This window comes from Pinus tabuliformis, chromosome 3_2 (assembly GCF_031772625.1).
Source record: "Pinus tabuliformis cultivar Carrire ecotype Pingquan chromosome 3_2, CPIR1, whole genome shotgun sequence".
NCBI lineage: Eukaryota > Viridiplantae > Streptophyta > Pinopsida > Pinales > Pinaceae > Pinus > Pinus tabuliformis.
The window spans coordinates 1,044,967,698-1,044,994,074 of record NC_142302.1 but is presented as its reverse complement, the minus strand read 5'-3'; the positions used below and the strand labels follow the sequence as shown (position 1 = coordinate 1,044,994,074).

General features: G+C 41.5%; 1 protein-coding gene across 1 annotated transcript in view; it reads left to right on the top strand.

Annotated features, from left to right (window-relative positions):
• Positions 1 to 8,261, top strand: part of LOC149184174 (Glycine cleavage T-protein family) — a 132,748-nt gene extending 124,487 nt beyond the window's left edge. Inside the window, exons 4-5 of the mRNA XM_089417413.1 lie at positions 7,174 to 7,332; positions 7,668 to 8,261. Of these exons, the coding sequence (XP_089273539.1) occupies positions 7,174 to 7,332; positions 7,668 to 7,912 (404 nt within the window). The 3' untranslated portion in view covers positions 7,913 to 8,261. The remainder of the gene's footprint in view (positions 1 to 7,173; positions 7,333 to 7,667) is intronic.
• The last annotated feature ends 18,116 nt before the right edge of the window (positions 8,262 to 26,377 follow it).

Genomic DNA, 26,377 nt, shown 5'->3' with positions numbered 1-26,377 from the left:
CTTCCCTGCATACGGTCCATCTACCAAATGCCCAAATGAAACACAAGTATCAACGGTACTTACATCATCAACATGAGGCTCCTCCATGTGAGTATCCTCATTCATCCATGTCTGCAAACTGCACGATCCTGGTCCAACTTGATCATCCTCAAGTTCATCCTCCATCATGGTCATGTCTGCAACATCTTCAACTATCACGGCTTCCTCTTCCTTGTTAGCACAATCTGCAACTTCACCTTGCTCCATTGTCCAACCAAGTCGAAGAAGCTCTCCTTCAACATTCTTTTCCAAGGCTTCAAGTTCTTCACGGATACGGGGCTTCTCTTCCTTCAACCTTTTCAACCTGTCCAAGGTAAGCAAGAGCTTCCTTCCACCTTCTCCCAAACTTGCCATGCCTTATCGTTCAGCTTGGTCCAAGCACCGAGCTTTACCCCTGCTAAACCTGCTTCCACTGTAATCAACTGTCAAGTTTCCAAGTGTACCCAAACTTGTACCTTGTCACGAGCAACCCTGCTCTAACACCAGCTCCAACCGAGCTCTGATACCAACTGTCAAGTTGTGTATCAGCTTTAAACCTTCACGAGCAAACTTTGCTCTGATACCATTTGTCACGCCCCTACACCTGCGGTAGTCTTCCAACCGCTTGTAGCGAGGTGCGGCACCACAAACGCTTTCTTTTTAACAATACTAACATTCGTGGACTACGCCTATTCCAACATTAACATACTTAGTTTGTGTTTCGCAACCAAGTAAAAACATTATCCTTTATACTTTAATGAAGCCCATACTCATTCATTATCCATATGCAATTAAACCGAGAACAACAATTGCAACAAGTATAAAGGGGAGGGGCAACTCCCCGTAATGTGAGTCTGCCCGACAATTTTATTAAGTATATCAGATTACAATACAAGCGTGTCTTGGCCGAACCAAGTCTCACACTTCACCAAATATTACAATAGATAGGCCACCTGCCTTTTACAACATGTTGTGCACCCTTGCACGAAGGGAGGTGCTCCCCCGAGCCACCCAAGATCCCTTAGCCAAGTCCTACACAAAACCGTACACAAAAATCCACTCCGGGCACACTTGCCCAACCTTCGACTCAATTCAAGACTTTAATCCAAGCGTGCAATCCTCCAAGAGTAGAGCGCATGAGATATGCGCATCTCTCTTCCCTAACTGCGCACTCCTCTTATCTCTTGCGAAGGTGTATGAGAGCGAATGTTCGTTGATTACAAATGAGCCTCATGCTCTTTACTTATATGCATCATAGGTATGTTTAAGGGGGTGTACAGCCCCATGGCCGACCCCACAAATATGCACATACGCCCATAATACATGCCCATGTGTCTCCATTTTATAAGTCGGCTGCATACATTTGACATCGCATATATGTGTGTCGTTCCAACACTTAGTCGTTTAAGAGTTTTCCCCTAACGTCGCATATATTGTCACATAATGTCGCAGCTTCCGTTGCACAAACGTCGCAGACCCGTCGCACTTCCGCCGTCGCAAACATGGTGCGACGGGCGCGCGGGTGCGACGGGCCTGCGGAAGTGCGACGGGCGGGCGCCACAAGTGCGACAAAATGCGACGAAGGATAAACATATGCGACAACACTTGGAATACGATCCGATATATATATGTGTTGTGACAAGGACTTGCAAGCCGACTTGCAAGGGTTTTTGGGCATGTTACCATAGTTTGGGGGTCGGCCTTAAGGCTGTACGCACCCATAATTATTACCATTACCTTGTGTATATATTTGAGGACGCAAGGCTCATTTAATCAACGAACTTCGCATCATCTTCTACGCAAAGGACGCAGGGGTAAAGGAAGTGCGCAGAAATAAAGAGGAGTGCGCATATCTCATGCGCTCCACTTGTGAGGTGTGCTCCAGATTACCGTGAGTCAGTCGTAGGGTGGACAAGGTGTGTTCAAGGTGCGATATAAGTGCAGAATCGTGCAAGACTTAAGGGGGAGTTCTAGGTGTCTCGGGTGAGCACCCTCCTACCGTGTAAGGTTGGCATGGATGTTGTAAAGGTAGTTTAAGCCTGTGTTGTAATTATTCTAAGTATAGACTTGGAGTTTTGCCAAGTATACTTGATGATGTATTATTGAAGAAACTGTTATAATATATTGTTGGGCAGACTTTTCGGGAGTTGCCCCTTCCTTTATACTTGTTTGCAATTGTTGTTCTCGGTTAATTGCATATGGATAATGAATGAGTATGGGCTTCATTAAAGTATAAAGGATAATGCTTTTACTTGGTTGCGAAACACAAACTAAGTATGTTAATGTTGGAGTAGGCGTAGTCCACGAATGTTAGTATTGTTAAAAAGAAAGCGTTCGGTGGTGCCGCACCTCGCTACAAGCGGTTGGAAGACTACCGCAAGTGTAGGGGCGTGACAGTTGGTATCAGAGCTCGGTCGGAGCTGGTGAGCAAAGGTTGCTCGTGACAGTAACAAGGGTACTTGCAGGTGAAGGAAACCGTTTCACACGAAGTGGAACAAGGGCTGGTTCAGGTTGCAGGTGACTTGGTAAAGATGTCTATCTTGCAGAAATTGGGTTATGCATCCTTCGAAGAATTCGAAGGGAGTCTACTTGAAGAGTCAGAAAGAGTAAAACAAGGATTTGTAGAATGTGGCAAAAGGTTGTTTGAAACAAGGGATGCTCTTCGTGCCTTGGTTAAGGAAGGGATTTCTGATGAGAATAGAGAGGAAGCTCTTCGACTTGCAGAGGAAGCAGACTTGATTGAAGCAGAACTCAAGGAGCTCAAGATAAGACAGAAATTGAACCAAAAGAAGTGGGATTGCCTAGCTCTTGAAGTGAGGCATCTCCTAGCCTTGAAGAGGAAGGCTGAAGCTGAGGAAGAACTTCTTCAACTTGGTTGGACAATAGAGCAAGATGAAGTTGCAGATTGTGCTAACAAGGAAGAGGAAGCCGTGGTAGATGAAGATGTTGCAGACATGATTACGATGGAGGATGAACTTGAGGCTGATCAAGTTGAACCAGGATCGTGCAGTTTGTGGACATGGATGGATGAGGATACTCACATGGAGGAGCCTCATGATGATGAAGTAAGTATTGATACTTGTGTTTCATTTGGGCATTTGGTAGATGGACCGTATGCAGGGAGAGGCAAAGCCAGTTTGCCTATGCTATGGAGGATCTTACCATGGATGGCTAGGATGGAACCTTGTATGGAGAAGCAAGGATTGTCGATTGTTGCAGGACTTGTTGGGGTTGCTTGTGACCTTATGGTAGAAGGTACAAAGGCCCTTGACAAGGGTGGAACTTGATGATCGTTGTGAAGGATTGGGTCATGCTTTAGCCACATGGCTAAGTGCCCGACATGACTCATGGACAGATTGGAGGGCACACACTTGTGATGCTTGGGTGGACTTCTCATGGCCGAGACCAAGAGATAGTCTTGGTGGACACTTTGGTGGAGGAGCTATGATGGAAGGGACTCGTGATGATGATGATATGGTTGGGTGACCGAGTTCACTAAACCGAAGATTGTAGCAGCTTGGATGAGGATGGCTGATGGTTGTGATGAGTCTACTTGGTTGGACTACATGGACAACATAGTCATGGACATCAGGTTGGAGGCATGGAGCATGGCAGTCTTATGCAGGGACATTATGTGGGAGCACTTGTAGAGGTGTCATGGACATCCAATGAGGAGTGCCAAGACAAGGATGTTGTGCAGATGGATTTGCTAGTGTGACATGGAGACTTGTTACTTATGAGTTGATGGAGAGGTTGTACACTCTTGTGCAACAAGACCATGGACTTGGATGGATTTGTGAGCTGATTATGGAGCATTCCTACTACATGGAGATGTTGGTTGGAGATGACTCATGGAGCTCACGATGACATGAGATTGTTGTGACTTTTAGGGACTTCATACATGGTGAACTTAGAGGATTTGATGCATTGAGGAACTGAGGTCAGGTGACTTTGATGCAGTATGGGATGCATATTTCCAAAGTACATATATGGGCATGGCTTGGAAGAGTGACTTGATGTGGAGGATCGATGAGGCACTTTGGAGTGATGGAGTTACAACGATGGTGATGATGATGCCTTGACTTGGGCATGAGTTGAGTCGAGACTCAACTACTTCCTACACATGGGAGCTGATTCGATCAAGGATCATGGACAACACATGGATAGGTGAGACAAGTGCATACTTGTTTCTATGGCAGACTTGAGGGATGGCACATTGCAGATGATGAAGAGACTTCATGGACCTGAATGGGGCACATCGAGAGTGGGTTGATGAGATGATCTCTTCATATGGAGGAGACACACACATGGACAACATGTTGCAGATGAGATGGATGGAGTTTCCATGGACCTGAGCATGGATTATGGAGATACATACTTTGGTATGGTGAGCTTGGTGGCAGTGGTCACTAGGCCGAAACATAGTGGAGAAAGAGTCTCTACATATGTTGCAAGGATGTTTGCCTTGTGTAGAAGGGTCGACATCCTGGATGATGATGATCTTGGTGGAGAGCTACCGGGATGATATGTTGTCGAGGACGACAATGATTTCAGGTGGAGGAGGATGTAAGGCCTTCGCAAACATGGTGTGGTTGGGCGCCGGGTGCAACGGGCGCGCGGGTGCGACGGGCGTGCGGAAGTGCAACGGGTGGGCGCCACAAGTGCGAAAAAATGCGACGAAGGATAAACATATGCGACAACACTTGGAATACGATCCGATATATATATGCGTTGTGACAAGGACTTGCAAGCCGACTTGCAAGGGTTGTTCAATGGGCATGTTACCATAGTTTGGGGGTCGGCCTTAAGGCTGTACGCACCCATAATTATTACCATTACCTTGTGTATATATTTGAGGACGCAAGGCTCATTTAATCAACGAACTTCGCATCATCTTCTACGCAAAGGACACAGGGGTAAAGGAAATGCACAGAAATAAAGAGGAGTGCACATATCTCATGCGCTCCACTTGTGAGGTGTGCTCCAGATTACCGTGAGTAATGCGACGAAGGATAAACATATGCGACAACACTTGGAATACGATCCGATATATATATGCGTTGTGACAAGGACTTGCAAGCCGACTTGCAAGGGTTGTTCAATGGGCATGTTACCATAGTTTGGGGGTCGGCCTTAAGGCTGTACGCACCCATAATTATTACCATTACCTTGTGTATATATTTGAGGACGCAAGGCTCATTTAATCAACGAACTTCGCATCATCTTCTACGCAAAGGACACAGGGGTAAAGGAAGTGCGCAGAAATAAAGAGGAGTGCGCATATCTCATGCGCTCCACTTGTGAGGTGTGCTCCAGATTACCGTGAGTCAGTCGTAGGGTGGACAAGGTGTGTTCAAGGTGCAGTATAAGTGCAGAATCGTGCAAGACTTAAGGGGGAGTTCCAGGTGTCTCGGGTGAGCACCCTCCTATCGTGTAAGGTTGGCATGGATGTTGTAAAGGCAGTTTAAGCCTGTGTTGTAATTATTCTAAGTATAGACTTGGAGTTTTGCCAAGTATACTTGATGATGTATTATTGAAGAAACTGTTATAATATATTGTTGGGCAGACTTTTCGGGAGTTGCCCCTCCCTTTATACTTGTTTGCAATTGTTGTTCTCGGTTAATTGCATATGGATAATGAATGAGTATGGGCTTCATTAAAGTATAAAGGATAATGCTTTTACTTGGTTGCGAAACACAAACTAAGTATGTTAATGTTGGAGTAGGCGTAGTCCACGAATGTTAGTATTGTTAAAAAGAAAGCGTTCGGTGGTGCCGCACCTCGCTACAAGCGGTTGGAAGACTACCACAGGTGTAGGGGCGTGACATATTGAGTAATAGATATGAGGTTAGGATGGCTCTGTGAAAGTACTATTATCGTTATGAAGGCAGAGCGCAGAGCCAGTGTATTAAATTATATCCAAGAGTGCATAAACATTGAGTTTTGTAACTCAAGTTTTTGCTATTTATTGGTGTTTAATAGATCTGAGGGTAAAGATGGATCTATGCGAGCACTTTATTTTGAATTGTTTCTTAGTGTATAATAGATCTGACAATAAAGATCTGACAATAAAGATGGATCAAGGGTGCATAAACATTGAGGTTTGTACCTCAAAATTTTGGATATTTATTGGTGTTTAATAGATCTGAGGGTAAAGATGGAAAAATTTTGGATATTTATTGGTGTTTAATTGGTGTTTAATAGATCTGAGGGTAAAGATGGATCTATGCGGGCAAGCAATTTATATTTATTGGTATTTAATAGATCTGAGGGTAAAGGATCTATCATCTATGCGGGCACTTTATTTTGAATTGTTTATTAGTGTTTAAAAGATCTGCGGGTAAAGATAATCACTTTATTTTGAATTGTTTATTAGTGTTTAAAAGATCTGCGGGTAAAGATAATCAAGGGTGCATAAACATTGAGGTTTGTGCCTTATTGGTGTTTAATAGATCTGAAGGTAAAGATGGATCTATGCCGGCAATTTATATTTATTGCTATTTAATAGATCTGAGGGTAAAGGATCTATCATCTATGCGGGCACTTTATTTTGAATTGTTTATTAGTGTTTAAAAGATCTGCGGGTAAAGATAATCAAGGGTGCATAAACATTGAGGTTTGTGCCTCAAAATTTTGGATATCTATTCGTGTGTAATAGATCTGAGGGTAAAGATGGATCTATGCCGGCACTTTAGTTTGAATTGTTTATTACTGTTTAATAGATCCGAGGGTAAAGATGATCAAGGGTGCATAAACATTGAGGTTTGGGTAAAGATGATCAAGGGTGCATATGCCGGCATTTTATTTTGAATTGTTTATTAGTGTTTAATAGATCTGAGGGTAAAGATGATCAAGGGTGCAGAAACATTGAGGTTTGGGTAAAGATGATCAAGGGTGCATAAACATTGAGGTTTGGGTAAAGATGATAAGGGTGCATAAACATTGAGGTTTGTACCTCAATTTTTTTATATTTATTGGTGTTTAATAGATCCGAGGGTAAAGATGGATCAATGATGGATCAATGCCGGCGCATTATTTTGAATTGATGATTATCATTTAGGCGAGATTCCTTTTCTATTTTCTATACAAGTATTTGATATTTTCATGGCATTGACATTAACTAATTTTTTCAGCCGTTGGCTTTATTATGTGTAGGTGAAGCAATTCCACTCGAGTACAATTTAGCTGGCTTAAATGCTATCAGCTTTGAAAAGGGATGCTATGTTGGCCAAGAATCTGTGGCTCGAACGCACCACCGCGGTGTAATTCGCAAGCGTTTATTACCAGTCAACTTCATACATGATAGTGGAGAAGGTAAACTGATTGCACTGAAAGAGCCAGAACAAGTCTATGTTCTCGTGTTAAAGAAAGTTACTGAAGGAGCTTTGTTTACGGCCGTTTTCCCAATATGCTTTTTTCCTTAAACTTTGGTGCCTTTTTTTGGTGATTTTATTTCTATGACATTCTTGCATATGCATGTTTATGCCTGTTTTTTGGGGTTTAGTTTTGGTTATAAATATTTTCTGGTGTTTTCATTTCTTGTAACCTTTTTGCATATATGCATGTATTTTGGGTTTTCATTTCTTATGACATTTTTGCATATTCATTTTTTTGGATTAGTGTTAATGGAAGATCTCTTTCTTGCGCAGAGGTTCATCAAGCAGTTGCACCTAAATCTGAGATAATTGAAGTTAATTCAGGCAAAAAGGTTGGTACAGCTACAACAGCTCTTGGATCTAGGGGTCTTGCTCTCTTGAGATTAGAAGCAGCGTTTAAAAATACTTCTCAGTTAAATGTCAAAGGCTTGGAGAATGTTAATGTTAAGGTCATAAGGCCAAAATGGTGGCCTAGTGAATGGGGTCATGAAGAGGAACAAGCAACAGCAGTTGCATAGATCGGCTGCAATGTTAATAACTATTAAAGTCTTGTTTTCATTAACTGCAGATCTCTCTCATTCTTGTTAGCATGTAATTAAGGTGGCTTTTGGATTTTCCAATACTCCTTTGCACATAAAAATAATCTTCTCTTAAATCCCTCTCGATTTTTTAATTCAAATCCTCTTCATTTCTGTTTCCCTCCACCCAGTTATCTCCTTTCCTTGAAGCCATGCACTTAACTGGAGATGTATAGCGGGAACTTTAAAAGGAATGCACAAGTGTTGAATTTATGGATGAAGAGCCTGTTTGTGGATTTTATATTCATCCCTGGGCCAAGTTAATTACACGATATTTCGTTTGTGCTTTGATGGGGAGTAACGTTGGCAGAGGTTTTATAAGATTTATGTGGTTCCTTCAAGTACCCAGTAATATCTTTTTTTTATTCCAATACATAGTTTATTAATCCTTTTTTACAATACATACGTTGACAGGAGGCTTAATTAATATCTTTTTTTTTACATAATTTATTAATCCTTTTTTACAATACATACATTGACAGGAGGCTTAATTTTTGTTTGTTTGAGAATTTAGCAATTGGATACAAATTGAAGCATATTATTTTGTTAGAATATGTTACTTCCCCTTAAATCAAGCATTTAAATGGCTGTAAGAAATAATCTGCAATATAATTCATTACTTGAAGAGGTAATAAAAAGGCGAGTAGAGCTGAGACTTCAATTTTGGATCTAGGGCCTCACCTAAATTGGAATGGCAGCTAAACCAGTCTACATACGCGGAGCAGGCGAAGTAACTTACTACCTAAAATCATGTCTGGATGAGATAGAATAGAAAGAATAAGGTGGTCATAATAACGGATTGTTGATCTTAAAACTTGTTTTTTGGAGGTTGTGATATAGATCTTTATGCATTTTAAGTTGTCAGCGTTGGCTTCTAGCAAAGTTACCATACTCGATGCAGGTGACTTGAGTAGGTCAGAGAGTTAGAGCTGGTGTTGACTTGCATGTGGGGAAATGGAGGTTGTGATATTAATCTTTATGCATTTTGAGTTTTTTTTCAGAAAGCAAAAGCATGATGTATTATATAATATATATAATGAACAGATACATTTGACAGATAGATCTAGATAGATCTTCATAGGGGCTATTTTAGCCGAATTAGGATTTCCAAAATTTGGCCGGCCCATTGAGCTGACACAAGTTGCTGTCAAAAAAGCATGATAACCAGATACATTGCTAAAATAGGACCATAAAGATCTCTGTTTATCTCTCCACAGAGGAACAGTATTCAGAAACTTGTTCAAGAGATTCCAAATTTGCTTCGGCCATAATCAGAGCTGGAGGGAAGAGATTCCAAATTTGCTCCAGCCATAATCAGAGCTGGAGGGAAGAAAAGACCAAAATACTAAAGGCAGATGCAAAACTAAAAACAAAGAGATTTGAAATTAAGAGCCTGGCAAGGAAAAGTCCTGGATAGAGAAAATTTCCTCGCCAGATTTTACCTTCATGTACCATATACCTTGATCCAAAAGGAGACCTTCCTTTGATAAGATATCTGCTTGCTGATTTTGTGATCTGAAAATGTGCTGGATGGAGCATCCTTCCAATTTCCTCCAAATCTGTCCAACCAACCAACTAAAAACAAAGAGATTTGAAATTAAGAGCCTGGCAAGGAAAAGTCCTGGATAGAGAAAATTTCCTCGCCAGATTTTACCTTCATGTACCATATACCTTGATCCAAAAGGAGACCTTCCTTTGATAAGATATCTGCTTGCTGATTTTGTGATCTGAAAAGATATCTGCTTGCTGATTTTGTGATCTGAAAATGTGCTGGATGGAGCATCCTTCCAATTTCCTCCAAATCTGTCCAACCAACCCAACCAACCTGTAAGGTGAGGGCTGCCAATTTCCTCCAAATCTGTCCAACCAATCTGTAAGGTGAGGGTTACAGATTGGGCTGCTGATATGGCTCTTTCCTGTTGAGCAACGAGCGTTTGTCTGAGTGAAGAGTCACGATTGGCTTAGAGCAAAGTCACCATACTCGATGCAGGTGACTTGTATAAGTGAAGAGTCACGATTGGCTTAGAGCAAAGTCACCATACTCGATGCAGGTGACTTGTATAGGTCAGAAAGTTAGAGTTGGTGTTGAGTTGGAACCGGGGAAAACTTTTGAATCAGGAAAAAAAGTAGCAGAGAAAAGTTATTGGTATGAAAGTTTTAATTTACGTGTACTACGACTTTCTAAGTAGCAGAGAAAAGTTATTGGTATGAAAGTTTTAATTTACGTGTACTACGACTTTCTAAGTATACAACTGATATTGCCTATTACAAAATTGATATGGGCTCTTCCAATGTTGCACAACTCAGACTCATATAAGACTCGACTCGGCTAGATATTGACTCAGCGGCCCGTATAAGACTTGGGAATGACTCGTATAAGACTCAGCCCCCATTTTCCCGGACTCGGGAATGACTCTAGCTATTGACTCAGCGGCCCGTATAAGACTTGGGAATGACTCGTATAAGACTCAGCCTCCATTTTCCCGGACTCGGGAATGACTCGTATAAGGCTTAGCCTCCATTTTCCATTGACTCTAGCTATTGACTCAGCGGCCCGTATAAGACTTGGGAATGACTCGTATAAGACTCAGCCTCCATTTTCCCGGACTCGGGAATGACTCGTATAAGGCTCAGCCTCCATTTTCTTCCCTCCATTTTCCCTTTCCCTCCACGTGATCTCCAAAAAAACAGACAAAAATAAATAAATTACAAAAATAAATAAATTGAATTTTAAAGGTCTGCATGGGTCTTATGCCGGTCATATGCAAGTCTCTACGGGTTTATGCCGGTCATATGCAAGTCTCCACGGGTTCAATGCGGGTAGCTGAGTTTTATACGAGTTTTGGAGGGTATTGGTAGAAACCACGGGTTCTATGCGAGTGACCCATCTCGCTATAAAACCCGTCAGGGTCCGCAGGTATGTCACTCGCTATAAAACCCGTCAAGGTCTGCAGGTACTCGCGGGTCTTATAAAAATTGTGTTACACTGTCGCTCTTCTCCACATGGCTTTGGACTTACGACCTTCTAGTGAGATCTCGAAGAGTTGTGCTACACTACCGCTATTCTCCACATGGCTTTGGACTTACGGCCTTCTAGTGAGATCTCGAAAGGTGAGTTTGAATGCATTATATTACAAACCGTGCCAATGGCTCTAAACTGATAGGTTCGGTGGTTGCTCACCAGGCTGTTTGCGAAAAAATAAAAAAATTAATATTTTCTCATGCGACTTAGTCCTACCTTCCCAATGATGGACAGACTTTGTACTTCGATTATGTGAGTCTTTTTCCCTTTCTTTTAGGAAGTAAACAAATTCCCAATGGACAGACTTAGCCATTTTACTTCGATTATGTGAGTCTTTTTGCCTTTTTTTTAAAGAAGCAAACAAACTATTATATTGCTTTTTGCCTCAAAATCTAGCAGGTCTAGTAGATCTTGTAAGGGAACTTACAAGGTAAAAGCTAGACTAAGAGACAACAATGAGGTGTGGCCCACCACAACCACTACCTCTAGCTCTTTTGTGGACTTTCACCACTATTGAGGCTTCCCTTTAGATAGGTCACCTAAGGATATATCAAGTTCAAGGGTCAAGTTGACAAGGAAGGCTTATAGAGGACCTCTTTTCACCACTAGGGAGGCTTCCTTTTAGATAGGTCAGACTTAGCCATTTTACTTCGATTATGTGAGTCTTTTTGCCTTTTTTTAAAGAAGCAAACAAACTATTATATTGCTTTTTGCCTCAAAATCTAGCAGGTCTAGTAGATCTTGTAAGGGAACTTACAAGGTAAAAGCTAGACTAAGAGACAACAATGAGGTGTGGCCCACCACAACCACTACCTCTAGCTCTTTTGTGGACTTTCACCACTATTGAGGCTTCCCTTTAGATAGGTCACCTAAGGATATATCAAGTTCAAGGGTCAAGTTGACAAGGAAGGCTTATAGAGGACCTCTTTTCACCACTAGGGAGGCTTCCTTTTAGATAGGTCACCTAAGGATATATCAATTTCAAGGTGACAAGGAAGGCACCTAAGGATATATCAATTTCAAGGTGACAAGAAAGGCACCTAAGGATATATCAATTTCAAGGTGACAAGGAAGGCAAGGAAGGCTTATAGAGGACTTTCACCTAGCTCTTTTGTGGACTTTCACCTAGCTCTTTTGTGGACTTTCACCACTATTGAGGCTTCCCTTTAGATAGGTCACCTAAGGATATATCAAGTTCAAGGGTCAAGTTGACAAGGAAGGCTTATAGAGGACCTCTTTTCACCGCTAGGGAGGCTTCCTTTTAGATAGGTCACCTAAGGATATATCAATTTCAAGGTGACAAGGAAGGCACCTAAGGATATATCAATTTCAAGGTGACAAGGAAGGCAAGGAAGGCTTATAGAGGAAAAGTCTTTCTAAGAACAAGGTTCGGCAAGAAGAAAAAGGCAATTCACATCCTCTAATAAGGCCTATTTAAGGCACATGATCTAGGGCTTGAGGTATAGCAAGCCAAATGGATTAACCTAGAATCAAGAGGCCCACAAAAGGTTTCTAAACAATGAATATCAACTACAAAAGGTTTCCAAACAATCAAAGGAGCAAGAAGCCTTCAACAAGCCCCAAGTTGAAGCCTAGGGCAAACTAGGGTTTCTTAAGGCAAGATTAACTTAGGGAAAAATAATTTTGTTTTGAAATGGATGGATTAGCCATTAAAAGGGGCTGATTTTGAGGCAACCAACAACCCTCTCAATGTTGAATCCCTCCACACAACACTAGCTAATTGCGTGCCCTAGCCCTAGTTAGGGGCTGAAAATGAGATTAGGAGATAGAAAATGAGTTTTATGGTAAATTTTGTATGTGATCAACAAAGTGACAACGCCAGTGCCTAGTCCTTGGGATGAGTAATGCATACAATGATATCATCTATATTCCATACATCGATTTTCAACAATAACTAGCACAATATAAACCCTGGATAATAAATCATTCCATACATTAGACACAAGATTTTGTTTTGATCAAATCCAAGGCACACTTACAAGGCAGAATGCATGCACAATTCTTTACTGCTCCAAAGTAACATCTACAAGACCAAAGACATAGCTCCAAATGACAAAGTACACCATAGGGTCACATCTCCACAAGAATTCAAGAAGGCCATCACATCTCCACAAGAAGTCAAGAAGGTCGAAATTCTCCAAGAGCGCTGAAATAGTCACAAATGGGTGATGGCGAGAAATGAAATGAGCCCTATTTATATGGGGATTGGGTCTCCCAATTATGCCTAGAAAGCCCTAAAAACAAGCTTGATTGTTAAATGCATAGTTATCAAAATCAGACCGGTGATTGAACCGGTCGATCCCCCGGACTAGGAACCGGTCAGAACCGTACGAAAACGGTAAAAACATCGGACCAAAAAATCGGTCAACCAAAAATGCATAAATATTCAAATTTAAGAAAAAAAACATATATATTCATGTGCACCCATATGAATCCAAACCATTTATACACAAATAAGCAAAAGTTCTCATCTATATAGCATTCAAGGGTGCACATAACCAAAATAACATTGAGTGCAATCCATCTCTAAACTGAAAATACATTAGCAAACAAGCTCCACATGGCCTCTAGCATCCAAAACACATTTATGCTACAACAAATACCTACATATTTTCTATATTGGGATCTTTGTTATCAGTATCACCCTCTAAGCATTAAAATAAGATAGAAAAATCATACTCTGTCAAGTCAAGATTTTGTCACCCTCTAAGCATTAAAATAAGATAGAAAAATCCTAGTCTGTCAAGTCAAGATTTTGTTTGAGTGATGGGTATTTTTTTAGTAGGCTCATGATAGAGGAGTTCAACAACCAATGCCACTAACATCAAGGTACATAAAGGGCTTGGTGCTCTTGATTAAATACTAGTTCCATACCCTCGTACATGAGAAAATCCAATGTTGATTTGGGGTAGCATCAAATGTGCTCTAGCCATGAAAATTGGTGGAGACATGGAAATTGGTGGAGAGGCTAAAGTACTTGAGATCTCCAAGACCCATAAATGGTTTGGGGAAATTCCATCCGGTTAGAGAGATATTAAAATAATTAATATTTTAATGGAATTCCTAAGTCTAAATTTAGGAAAATTAAAATATTAACAGGTATTAAGATAAAACTAGGTGAGAATGTTCTAAATGACATGGATCAAGCCAAATCTAATCTTAACCGTTGATTAGAGATTTAATCTTGGCCGTTGAAGACTCAACATAAAAAGTATAAGAGGAGGCTTGAGGGTTAGTTGGAGACTCACCAAGATTGATCATTTAGTTTGATTTTCTGGAGCGGGGTTTACTGAGAAAATTCGAACAAGTGATTAGAGTTGCAGTGAGGGGCAGTGAGTGCATAACAGAGAGGTAGAGATAGTGTCGAAGGACCAACGCTGGGGTAGAGGAGGCTACGCAGAGCCAACAGGAGCTACGCAGAGGGCTAGAGAAACTGCGCAGAGGCTAGCAGGGCCTGCGTGAGTGACGCAAAAGGGCAAAGAGCCGGCACAGAGCAACAGAAGGCTGACGCCGAGGGCTTTAGAGTGATGCAAAGTCCAGGAGGGCTGACGCAGAGCCTCAGAGAAGCATTGGAAAGATTTTCGTGGAGTAGACTTGCTGAATATCTACTTCCGAAGAGACGTATTACTGTCAGATAGATATCTCTGTTGGGTGAACCAGTTTGGCACCCTAGTTGTACTCAAGAAAGCTGCTTAATATTAAAACCCTCAGAATTGCTGTACCGGTTTTCCCAAGTTGGGTTTTTCGGAGACAATTGTCCAAAAATAACGGTGTCCCTTGTGTGTTTGTCTGTTATTTCAGTTGATGATCTGTAGATGGTTGAGACTGCATTTGTGTTTATTTTTAGTATTTATATGGTTAAATAACTTGTTAAGGAATAAACAAGTAGGTGAAATAAACCAGATAATGCAGTAGGAATTTCTGATGTGTTAGATTCAGAAAAATCAACATGGTATCAGAGCATTGCAGATCATAGGAGAACTGAAGGCACCAGTTGAAATCAGAAAATTTGCAGCAGAAACAGTTGTCCTGAGAGACAAAAGCTGTTCCTAAGCAGAAAGCAGCAGAGTGACGCAGAGGGCCTGCGTCATCATTTCGAGCCAGAGAGAGGGCTAGCGCAGAGGCAGAGGAAGGCAAAAGAGGCTCACAAAGAGCCACGTCATCTTACTCAGTCAGGTAGGCTTGATGTAGTTGGCCAGAGGAGCGATTTAGCCTCGCTGGGTTTGCATAGAGCTAAGAGACTCAGTTTCTTCAGCTACTGGGGCCTAGGAAGCTGTGGGCAGATTGTGGATTTGGAAGTTGGTGGGGTGCTATCGCTGTTGAAGCAGAACAATACCTAATGGGACAAAACCAAGGTAGAGGGAGCTGCTGCCTTGAGGGATTTCTAGCTAAGAAATCCAGATTGTAGTTTTGCAGTTGCAGAGAGGAGCAGTTCGACAGTTGCCAGGAGGATTTCCAGTAGGGAAATTGAGACTCAGAGTGAGTCCACGAGAAGAGCAGCTATGGCAATGAACGCACTGAGGGACCAGGACAGGTTAGACGGGGCGTCTAACTTTGTCATCTAGAAGACCAGGATCATGTCTGTTCTGGATAAACATCGCATCAAGGGATTCGCCTTGAGAATCGTGGCTATTCCAGTCGACCCAACTGATAATGAAAGGTATGAGGATGTAATGGCCAAGGCAAAGTGCATAATCCTTGATGGGGTCAAGGATCATGTAGTACAACATATTGCCGAGAAGAACACGACAAAAGGAGATGTGGGATACCTTGATGACATTGTATCAGGGCACTTCCATGTAGAGGAAGATGTTACTGGAGAATCAACTGCGGTCATTTTAGATGCAGAAGGGGGAGCAGATAGATCTATATCTCAGCAGGTTGCAGGAGATTCGAGACCAACTTACTTCCATAGGGGCCACGTCGGATCAGGAGTTCATGGTGAGGACCGCCTTGAATGCAGTCTTCGAGGATTGGGAAACATTTGTCCAAAGCATTTTGGGCAGAGCTAATCTTCCAAGATGGGAAGAGATATGGATAGATCTTCGCTAAGAAGAGATCAGACGACTGACCAAGGCAGGAAGTAGCAACAAAGGAGGTTGAATCAAGAAAGAGGAGGACGATGATGCAACCTTGACATCTACGGGACAACAAGGGAAGAGGAAGAAGAAGGGCATCTCCAAGGTGAAATGCTTCCATTGTGGGGAGCTGGGTCATTATGCAACCCAATGTCCCAAGAAGAAGAATAAGGGAGAGGCTTCTGACTCCAAGGCAGCTCCGGCTAAGGCGGAGAAAGAAGTCGAGACAGATGACGACTGTGCCATGAGTGCTCATGCACCTCTAGAGAAGAGGTGGGGTGACATCGAGCTGTAGTCAGGAGGACTATAGAAGATGAGGGGCAGGATCCTTGAGGTACCCAAACTCTTGGATCATATCCGGCTACGGGAGCCTCGAGAGACAGTAGCAGGATGACGGATGTCAGTAGAAGCAAGATGCAGATGGAGCGACAAGGCAGTGCTAGAGTGTAGTGGTCTCTGGCAGTGCAGTGAGGGTTGCAACAGTGTGAGAGGCACAAAGGTGGTTGCAGCAGTGCAGAAAGGCACAAAGGTGGTTGCAGTAGTGCGAGAGGCACAAAGGTGTTGCAGCAGCGCAGAGGCAGCAAAGGGAGCACAGGATAGTAGCAGAGGTAGCTTCAGCATCAGGGGGGCTTCTACCCTGACAAGGATGTTAGTAGTTAGGTAGATCAATTACTTACTTCTCAGTAACTGAGTTGTAGTGCAACAATTAGCAGTGGTAGTGCTATGGGTAGCACGATGCAACATGATGAGAGAGAACTGCAGTGCAGATGTAGTGTTGGGAGGAAGGACTAGCAACAACATGAATGCAGAGGGAGATGCACTACAGATGTAGCAGTGGCAGTGGTAGAGCCATGGGCAACGATATAGGAGGCAACAATGCAGACGATGTTGGGCAACAGACCAAGCATCAACACAGGTATCAGTGCTGGATGATCAGGGTGATGTTCAGTGGTGGAGCATTACTAGAGCACATTCCTCGCTAAGAGGGAGTGTTGATTTGGGGTAGCATCGGATGTGCTCTAGCCATGAAATTTGGTGGAGAGGCTAAAGCACATAAGATCTCCAAGACCTAGAAATGGTTTGGGGAAATTCCACCCGGTTAGAGATATATTAAAATAATTAATATTTTTAATGGAATTCCTAAGTCTAAATATTAATGGGTACTAATATAAAACTAGGTGAGAATGTTTTACATGACATGGATCAAGCCAAATCTAATCTTAGCCGTTGATTAGAGATTTAATCTCGGCCGTTGAAGACTCAACAAAAAAAGTATAAGAGGAGGCTTAAGGGTTAGTTGGAGATACACCAAGATTGATCAGTTAGTTCGATTTTCTGGAGCGGGGTTTGTTGAGAAAATTTGAACAAGTGATTAGAGTTGTATTGAGGGACAGTGAGTCCATAGCAGAGAGGCAAAGATAGTGCCGAAGGACTAGTGCTGGGGCAGAGGAGGCTACGCAGAGCCAACAGGAGCCACGCTGAGGGGCAGAGTGACTGCACAGAGGCTAGCAAGGCCTGTGTGAGTGACGCAGAAGGCCAAAGATCCAACACGGAGCAGCAGAAGGCTAACGCAGGGGGCTTCAGCTTGATGCAGAGGCCAGGAGGGCTGACGTAGAGCCTCAGAGAAGTGTTGGAGAGATTTTCGTAGAGCAGACTTGCTAAATATCTGCTTCTGAAGAGAGGTATTACTGTCAGATAGATATCTCTGTTGGGTGAACCAGTTTGGCACCCTAGTTGTACTCAAAAACGCTGCTTAATAATAAAACCCTCAGAACTGTTGCACCATTTTCCCAAGTTGGGTTTTTCTGGGGACAATTGTACAAAAATAACGGTGTCCCTTGTGTGTTTATCTATTATTTTAGTTGATGATCTGTAAATGGTTGAGACTGCATTTGTGTTTATTTTCAATATTTATATGGTTAAATAACTTGTCAAGGAATAAACAAGTAGGCGAAATAAACTAGATAATGCAGTAGGACTTTTTGATTTGTTAGATTCAGAAAAATCAACATCTAATGTAGCGTTGCAATCCTCGAATCCTGAAATCTTGGAAAACTGTTAAGTCTACTGGATTTTGAGTGAGATCTAACAGTCTCATTCTCCATATGAAACCCAATGAGGTCAAAACCACTCTCAAACATCCTAAGTCATTTCATGGTAATGTTAAAAGTTCGAGTAAAAGGATGAAATGCATAGTAATAATAGGCCAATATGCTTGAATATTAGGCACCTATTATGGGCTAGTGCCCAAGTAAAACAAACATTAAAAGAAAAAAGTAAAACGGGCCCCATTAGCTATGTTCTACGTCATTTTACCATACCGAACTAGACAAAAATGGTTAAAGTCACCAGATCGAACCAATTTTTGCCTCAAAACGGTCGGACTGGTCTGAACTGGCCAGTTCGGTTTGATCCTTATAACACTGGTTAAATGTACTTGGGTTACAAGCCAACAGATTAGCTAATTACAAAATAAGCCTAATTTGCCCACAAGTGTGAGCCGTATGCTCTCTAGGGTTGACCTCATCCAATGTAACTGCTCCAAATGTCATGTCCAAGGGTGATGAGGTGTCCAAGGTGGTGTAGAAGCATTTCAAGTCCATGATTTGAGGGTTGGCCCTCAAATCCACCTCATTGCCTCTTGTGGAGTCCCAAGATCCAACTGGGGCACCATAAAGTGCTCTCTGTTGGCTTAGTGGGTCCTGACCCAGGTTCAGAGTTAGTTGCGCCAAACAAAACCCTACACTACTGGCCCTTTCAACATCAACCCGCGTAGCGCGAACTGAAGTCTCACTCGAAGCAGTATGGGGGGTGCTGGAACCAAGTTTCCGCACTCAGAGATCAGTGTGATATCCTTCTATGCCCTAGATCTGCCTCCGCACAGATCTATAAGCCCTTAAGGCTTGAGACTGAAAAATCTCTTCAAACGGCCCCTAGATCTCTGCAAAGGTCTGCGACCGGCTTTTGCGGACCCTGAAAAAGTGAATTATCTACTTACGTGCATCATGAGTTATTGTTAGATAAGAAACTACTTAGATCTACCTAACTATTCGATAAACATAACAAAGTATACTATGATCTTCGCGTGATTACTTAATATTAATTGCGTTCAGTTAATAAGACAGATCTAGTAAAGTCACGCATCAATTCATCATTATTCCATAAAGACAACATCCATCACAACATATATTGCAATCATAAATAACAGAAGTAAAGAGATAAAACACAGGAATTTCAGCAACAGTCTTCTTTATTGATCTTCAGCATAGGTTTACAGACTCAACACTTCCCCGCGCACTCAGCTACGGACACTACTCTAGGCCTTTGCGCACTCAGCTGCAGAGCCTTTTCCCCCTCTAAGACTTACTTCTCTGCGCTAACTCTCTAGACTCCTCTCGTCGTACCCATAGACAAAACCATAGATCTCCTTAGACTCTCTAAGACACACCTATTTATACAATCCCATGGTCCGTGGACTATGGTTAGATCGCAAAAACCGACTCAAGTTTACATAAACGACGGTAAAAAGCCTTTTTGACTCTTGACTAGCTACGCGCTCCGCGTCCACAATTCACGAAGACTTTGGATTTATTTACATCAAAACTTGGGCTTTTGCCCCAAAACTAACCCAGGGAACCCCATCTTAACACTCTCCGTGGGTCTCCAATTGCAAAAAGTGGCCTCCTCTGTTCCAACATTAAGGGCGTCTTAGGTGCAACAAGGCCTCCCTAGTCTCTCATGGTGAGACCATGCTCATCTGAGCTCTGAATCAATTGCTGCCCATCAAGTTGTGTCAAGGCCAGCCTGGGGGTGTGCGGGGTCCAACTATGTCAATCCTGAAGAATCCTCAAATGTGGGTCAAGATCAACCAACCTCTTGGGTGCTAGAGGTGCTCTGGGATGCGTCATCCAATGATGTCGCTAGGAGGCCCCAAAGTCTCAACACTTCATTTGTTTGTGCCAATATATTTTTCTGGAGGGCTTGGGTACCTGTGGAATAGGTGCCCAAGACCTTGGCTGCTGGACCACCTGACAAAAAAAACTTGGATTTTAGTGAAAGCAACTAGTCATCAAGGACCAAGATCATTAATGCATCTAAGTGAACCAAACTTGAATGTTAAGGGCAATTTAATACTTCTGTTCACACCTAATCTTCAACGGATGCGCTGGTAAATGTGCTGGTGGACACATGGTTACGTTAGCTGTGGAGCTCGCTTACCAGGTGGTTGCTTTCCTGTAAATCTGAAAAGCATTCATGAACTTTCAACTCTTGGATGCTCGAGACAATAATGGTTGGGGTGAGACTTGAACAAGCGACATTGACATTTTATACACCATTTTAATTTATCGTTATTTTGTTGCGCTGGACTGAATAATATTTTGCCTCTTTTAAAAGTCTGGTCAATATACAGAGTTGTGAAAATTTGAGTTGATTGCCATGTAACAAAAAAAGTGCTAGCGGCTAAAAGCATTATTTGTGAAAGTACCTTGACATATATATATTAACCAGCCAGCGTTTTGAACAGCATATATATATCAACCAGCGTTTGAGTTTTGAATGCGTAGTCTATACATATGTAATATGGTGAGGATCTTTGGAGGGCTTTGAAGAAACAGTAAAGTATTTGCCCTTTTTTGAGTACAATTTCACTGTACATCAGTAAAAGTTTTTTTTTATCAGCAGAAATTTCTTATCAGCAGAAGTTTTTTTAGCAGAAGTATTTTTTTACAGAATGCATTCAATCATTTCTATGGTAGGAATAGTTCTCATTGGCAAGGAGAACTATTCTGAATGGTCTCGAATGGTAAAACACACCGTCATCTACAATGAGTTGTGGAAAGGAGTGTGTGTCGGAGAAGAAGACAAAGACCCTGTGCAACCTACATCAGATAAAGAACTTGTCATTTGGGAAAACAAGAACAGCAAAGCCTATGCATTGATCGCAGCGTCTGTAAATGAAGAAGTAAGTCGTCATATTTCATCCTATTCCACTGCCTTTGAAGCTTTACAAAAGCTGAAAGAACTCTATGATTCACATTCTGCACTTGAAGTTGTTCAGCTCATGATTAAACTCTTCACTCTTGAACTGAAAAATAATGATCCTCTTGCTCTTGCATCTGAAATAAAGTCTATAATGCATGATATTAAATCCACTAAGGTTGAGCTGGATATCTCTCTTATTGCCTTTCTCAAAGCACTCTATCCTACCTACTCCAATTATCTTGAGTCATTACAAGCAAATGGAAATCTTAAAGATATAACCTTTGACTCTCTTGTGAAAAAGTTTGCAGAAAGAGAGAAAGCCTTTGGAAAGAAGACAGTCCCTGAATCTTCTGAAGAGACTGTTTGCCTTGCTCATAAAGAAAAGCATCCTGCTCAAGATTCTACAAGAGGAAGAGGTGGATGAAGAGGAAGAGGAAGATACTTCAGAGGCAGGGGGGGCAGACATTCTCAAGCAGAAAAGGCAGATCTGCATTGCATTCGCTGCAAACGAAATGGATCACATGATGCTTCTACATGCAAGCTACCATGGGACAAAATTGAGCAGAGAAGAAATCAGCAGAAAGTTAAAACTGATGACATAGACAAAGGTAAAGCACCTGAATCCGCTCACTATATTGAGGCACAATGTAACATTGGAGTAAATGAAGATTTGTTTAATGCTTCACTTGCTTCTTCGAAAAATGATTGGTTGCTTGATTCAGGAGCAACCTGTCATATGACTCATAGGAAAGATTTTTTTGAAGATTTCACTGACAATGTTGATGGAGCAGTATACTTTGCAGATCAGTCAAAAATCAAGCCATCAGGGCTTGGCACAATCAGGCTTAAACTGCCTGGTCTTTCAGACTTTCTTCTGGATCATGTTCTATATCTCCCACAGCTCAAGAGAAACTTGCTGTCCTTGGTCCACATCCGCCAGCAAGGTCACTCCATTCATATGTTTGATGGAAAGCTTGAGGTAAGAAAGGCATCTGACCACTCACTTGTCATGAGGGGAATAGAAGAAGAAAGACTTCTTAAACTGCAAGGAAACTCTGCTCATGCACAACATTTCTCATATATTTCTCATCATGAAGAAGGTACACTTCCATCAAGTTTATTATGGCATGCTAGATTTGGACATTTAAACTATGACAGTCTCCGCTTATTAAAGAAAAATGGTGTTGCTGGTTGGCCTACAATTCCTAGAAAACATAAGCAATGTGATGCTTGCATTCTAGGAAAGCATAGCAAACAGTGTTTTCATGATTCACATTCAAGAGCACATAGGAAGCTTGAACTCATTCATTCAGATTTATGTGGTCCAATGCCTGTTCTTTCTGCAAATGGAAATAAATATATCATGACATTTATTGATGATTACACCAGAATGTGTTGGGTTTATTTATTGAAGAACAAATCTGATGCTTTTCAAACATTCAAGAATTTTCATAAGTGGATTGAAAATGATGCACAATCTCATATTGGGTCTATTCGCACTGATAATGGAAAAGAATATACATCAAATGAATTTGAAAACTATCTTCGCCAACATGGGATCAAACATCAAACAACTGTACCTTATAATCCCCAACAGAATGGTGTAGCAGAAAGAATGAATAGAACAATCTTGAATATGGTACGATCCATGCTTTTCTTCAAAAATGTACAGATAATGTTTTGGGCTGATGCTGTTCTATGTGCTGCATATATAAAGAATAGATGTCCATCTAGTGCTATAAGAAACAAGACTCCTTATGAATTGTGGTATGGACATGTTCCTTCGGTAAAACATCTCAGGATTTTTGGTTCCACCTGTTATGCTTTAATACCAAAGGTACATAGAAACAAACTTGGTGCTAGAAGTCGTAAGTGTATCTTCCTGGGGTATTCAAACACCTCTAAAGCATACCGTCTCTATGATGAAGTAAATAAAAAGTTTGTTGTATCTAGAGATGTCATTTTTCTTGAATCATGCGAATCTGACAGTGTTGTTGAGCGGCAACTTGATCGCTTTGATAGATTCGCAAAAACGAAATCATTTCAAGAATTTGATAATCAGATTCCACATCTTGAAGGGGGGATTCCTATACTAGAACAACATGTGGAATATTCTTCTGAAGAACAATCTCCCCTGCATGAAACTCCAACAACGGATGATGCTTTAAGTGATGTAATTGATAGAATTGGGAGACTCAATCTAGATTCAGTCCCAACTCAATCATTAGAGCAGCCTGGACCATCTCAGAAAGGTCCCCCAAAGTGGCTGACAAAGACACTTGAAAGTGTTCATCCTGATGAAATTGGAAAAACAGGAACCAGAAATACAAACCGACAAGATGGAGGTGATGTAGATAACTCTAATTCACCTGTTGATATGGATGTTACTTCTGATTGTGAATTGAACTTGTCTACAGATTTTGAACCAACTTCCTTCAAAGAAGCTGCTTCTTATGATGAATGGAAAGAAGCGATGCAGAAGGAGTATGATGCCCTCATAAAGAATGGCACTTGAAAGCTGGTTGATCCTCCATTTGGAACCAAACCAATTGGCTGCAAGTGGGTCTACAAGAACAAGTACAAAGCTGATGGCTCACTTGACAAGCACAAAGCTAGGCTTGTGGCAAAAGGTTTTGCACAGAAGGAAGGGGTCGATTATGAGGAAACTTTTGCCCCCACAACAAAATGGGCCACCATCCGGACACTCTTTGCACTAGCTGCTCAGAATGGTTGGAAAGTCCATCAAATGGATGTAAAAACTGCATTCTTGAATGGAGATCTAAAAGAGAATGTTTTTATGTCCCAGCCTAAAGGATTTGCTGTGAAAGGACATGAACACAAAGTATGCAAACTTGTGAAGTCCTTGTATGGCCTCAAACAAGCACCACGAGCCTGGTATGAAAAACTAACTGAGCATCTTCTGAAACTCAACTTCAAACATTTTGATCTTGATGATGCAACTTTATTTGTCAAGAAAGTTGGCAAAACAGTTGTATATCTTGTGGTATATGTAGATGATCTTTTAATGACAGGGAACAATGAAAGCTATATTGCATCCATAAAGAAAGAATTAGGAAAAAGTTTTGAAATGACTGATTTGGGCTATGTTCATTACTATCTTGGCATTGAAGTAACCCAACATCCAAAATCCATATTTCTTTCTCAAAAGAAATACATTGGAGATTTGTTAAACAGATTTGGCATGACAGAGTGCAATCCTCTTTCTACTCCAATGGAACAAAACTTGAAGCTCACATCTATTGAAGGAAAGGAATTTGAGGATGCAACAAAGTATAGACAGCTTGTAGGAAGTCTCATCTACCTCACTACTACCAGACTAGACATTTCATTTGCTGTTGGAATCCTCTCCAGGTTTATGCAAAGGCCTTGTGAGGGACACTGGTCTGCTGCAAAAAGAGTTCTAAGGTACTTGAAGGGAACTCAAGTATACACAGGTGGACGACTTCAGCTTGATTGGATACTCTGATTCAGACTTCGATGGAGACAAAGAAACTGGGGTATCTACTTCAGGATATGCTATGAGTCTTGGATCAGGAGCTGTCTCCTGGAGATCACGCAAACAATCAGTTCCAGCAGATTCCACAACAGAAGCAGAATACGTGGCAGCAGCTGAAGCAACGAAAGAAATTGTGTGGCTCAGGAAAATTATTGAAGATTTGCAGGTAAAACAAGTACAATCAACTCCACTCATGATTGATAACACCTCTGCAATAAAGTTGGCCAAGAACCCAAAGTTCCATGATCGTACTAAGCACATCAATACTAAATATCATCTGATCCGACATCATGTTGAGGCCAAAACAATCCATCTCCGTCATTGTTCCACAAATGAGCAAATTGCAGACATCTTCACCAAAGCGCTTGGAAGAGAAAAGCTTGAAAGATTCAGAACGATGCTTGGATTCACCAACATCCCTTCAGATTAAGGGGGGGAATGTTCACACCTAATCTTCAACGGTTGGGTAACCTGGAACGTGAACAGTCATCAAGAAGATGAACTGATCCGTCCATTTTATGTATATAAACAATATCTGTCTAATGAAATATGCAATCAATTTCTTCTGCCCATTCTGGAGTTACCCTGGCCTGACAACTTCAAACAAGGATTCCTTTTCAAAATCAGGACCTTGATCTCGCAATGGTGTTTGCTCCTTAGGTAGGGGCTGTTAAAGGTTAATTTTGTTACTACTAAACCTAGTAGGCCTTGGAGAGCTAGACTAAGTGCTAACAATGGGACAATGGCCCACTGTCACTATAGCTAAGGTCCCCTGCTCTTTATAGAATTTCACCATTGGGAGGGGTCTTGATAATATAATGATCACCTATAATAGATATTCTAGGGTTTTAGGTGCAAGGTGATACACGATGACCTTTCAGAGAATGCTTAAAAATTCTGATATAAGGCTTCAAACACACTTTGCATTTTATGAGAGACCTACTTGTTTATTTCTTAAAAAGTTATTTAACCATATAAATACTGAAAATAAACACAAATGCAGTCTCAACCATCAATACAAAAGTGGTGTATCCCATCTTCAGCTACCTTAAGAAAGGGTAACTCGAGTTCCATTCATCCTATCAATCTTCAACAACCTTAAAAAATGAGTAACTCTAGTCCCATCCACTCTATTAATGCCCCATGTAATGTTTATTGACTCCTTGTTAGGATGAATGCCCCATATGGTATTCATTGACTCCCTGTTAGGATTAATGCTGCATATATTGCATTTTGGTGGAAGAACTGTGTGGAAGAGACTCCCTCTTGTTTGCATATTCGTGGAAGAACTGTGTTTTCTCTTCCACTTGGAGCCAAATGGCTCAACTTGTCGTCCTTCACTTCCTTTCCCCATCTAAAAAAATCTTCCTCCTATTTTCCTCCAGGGATTTTATTTCTTCCTTGTACTATTCAGATGAAAATCCTTGCCCCATACCTTGATAACAATATTTCAGCTTTGTCTTCAAATTCTCTAGCAATTTGTTATCGCTTTTCTTTTCTCTTTGTACCCAGAGATAGCAGTTGACTTTGCTCTTTTAAGGTTTGATTGAAATTGTAGAGGGGATTCCTAGGAGGAAGGATCAAAGATTCCCTATCACTCTTGACTCGAGTCTTGAAAAAAGTTCTCTTCCAGTAAAAGGCTGAGTTGAGCTTGAAGGGACTTCGGAGGTCTCCCTAGGAGGGGAGTAATTTCCAGTGTAATAGGACTAAGGCTGAGTTGAGCTTGAAGGAACTTCGGAGGTCTCCCTAGGAGGGGAGTAATTTCCAGTGTAATAGGACTATGG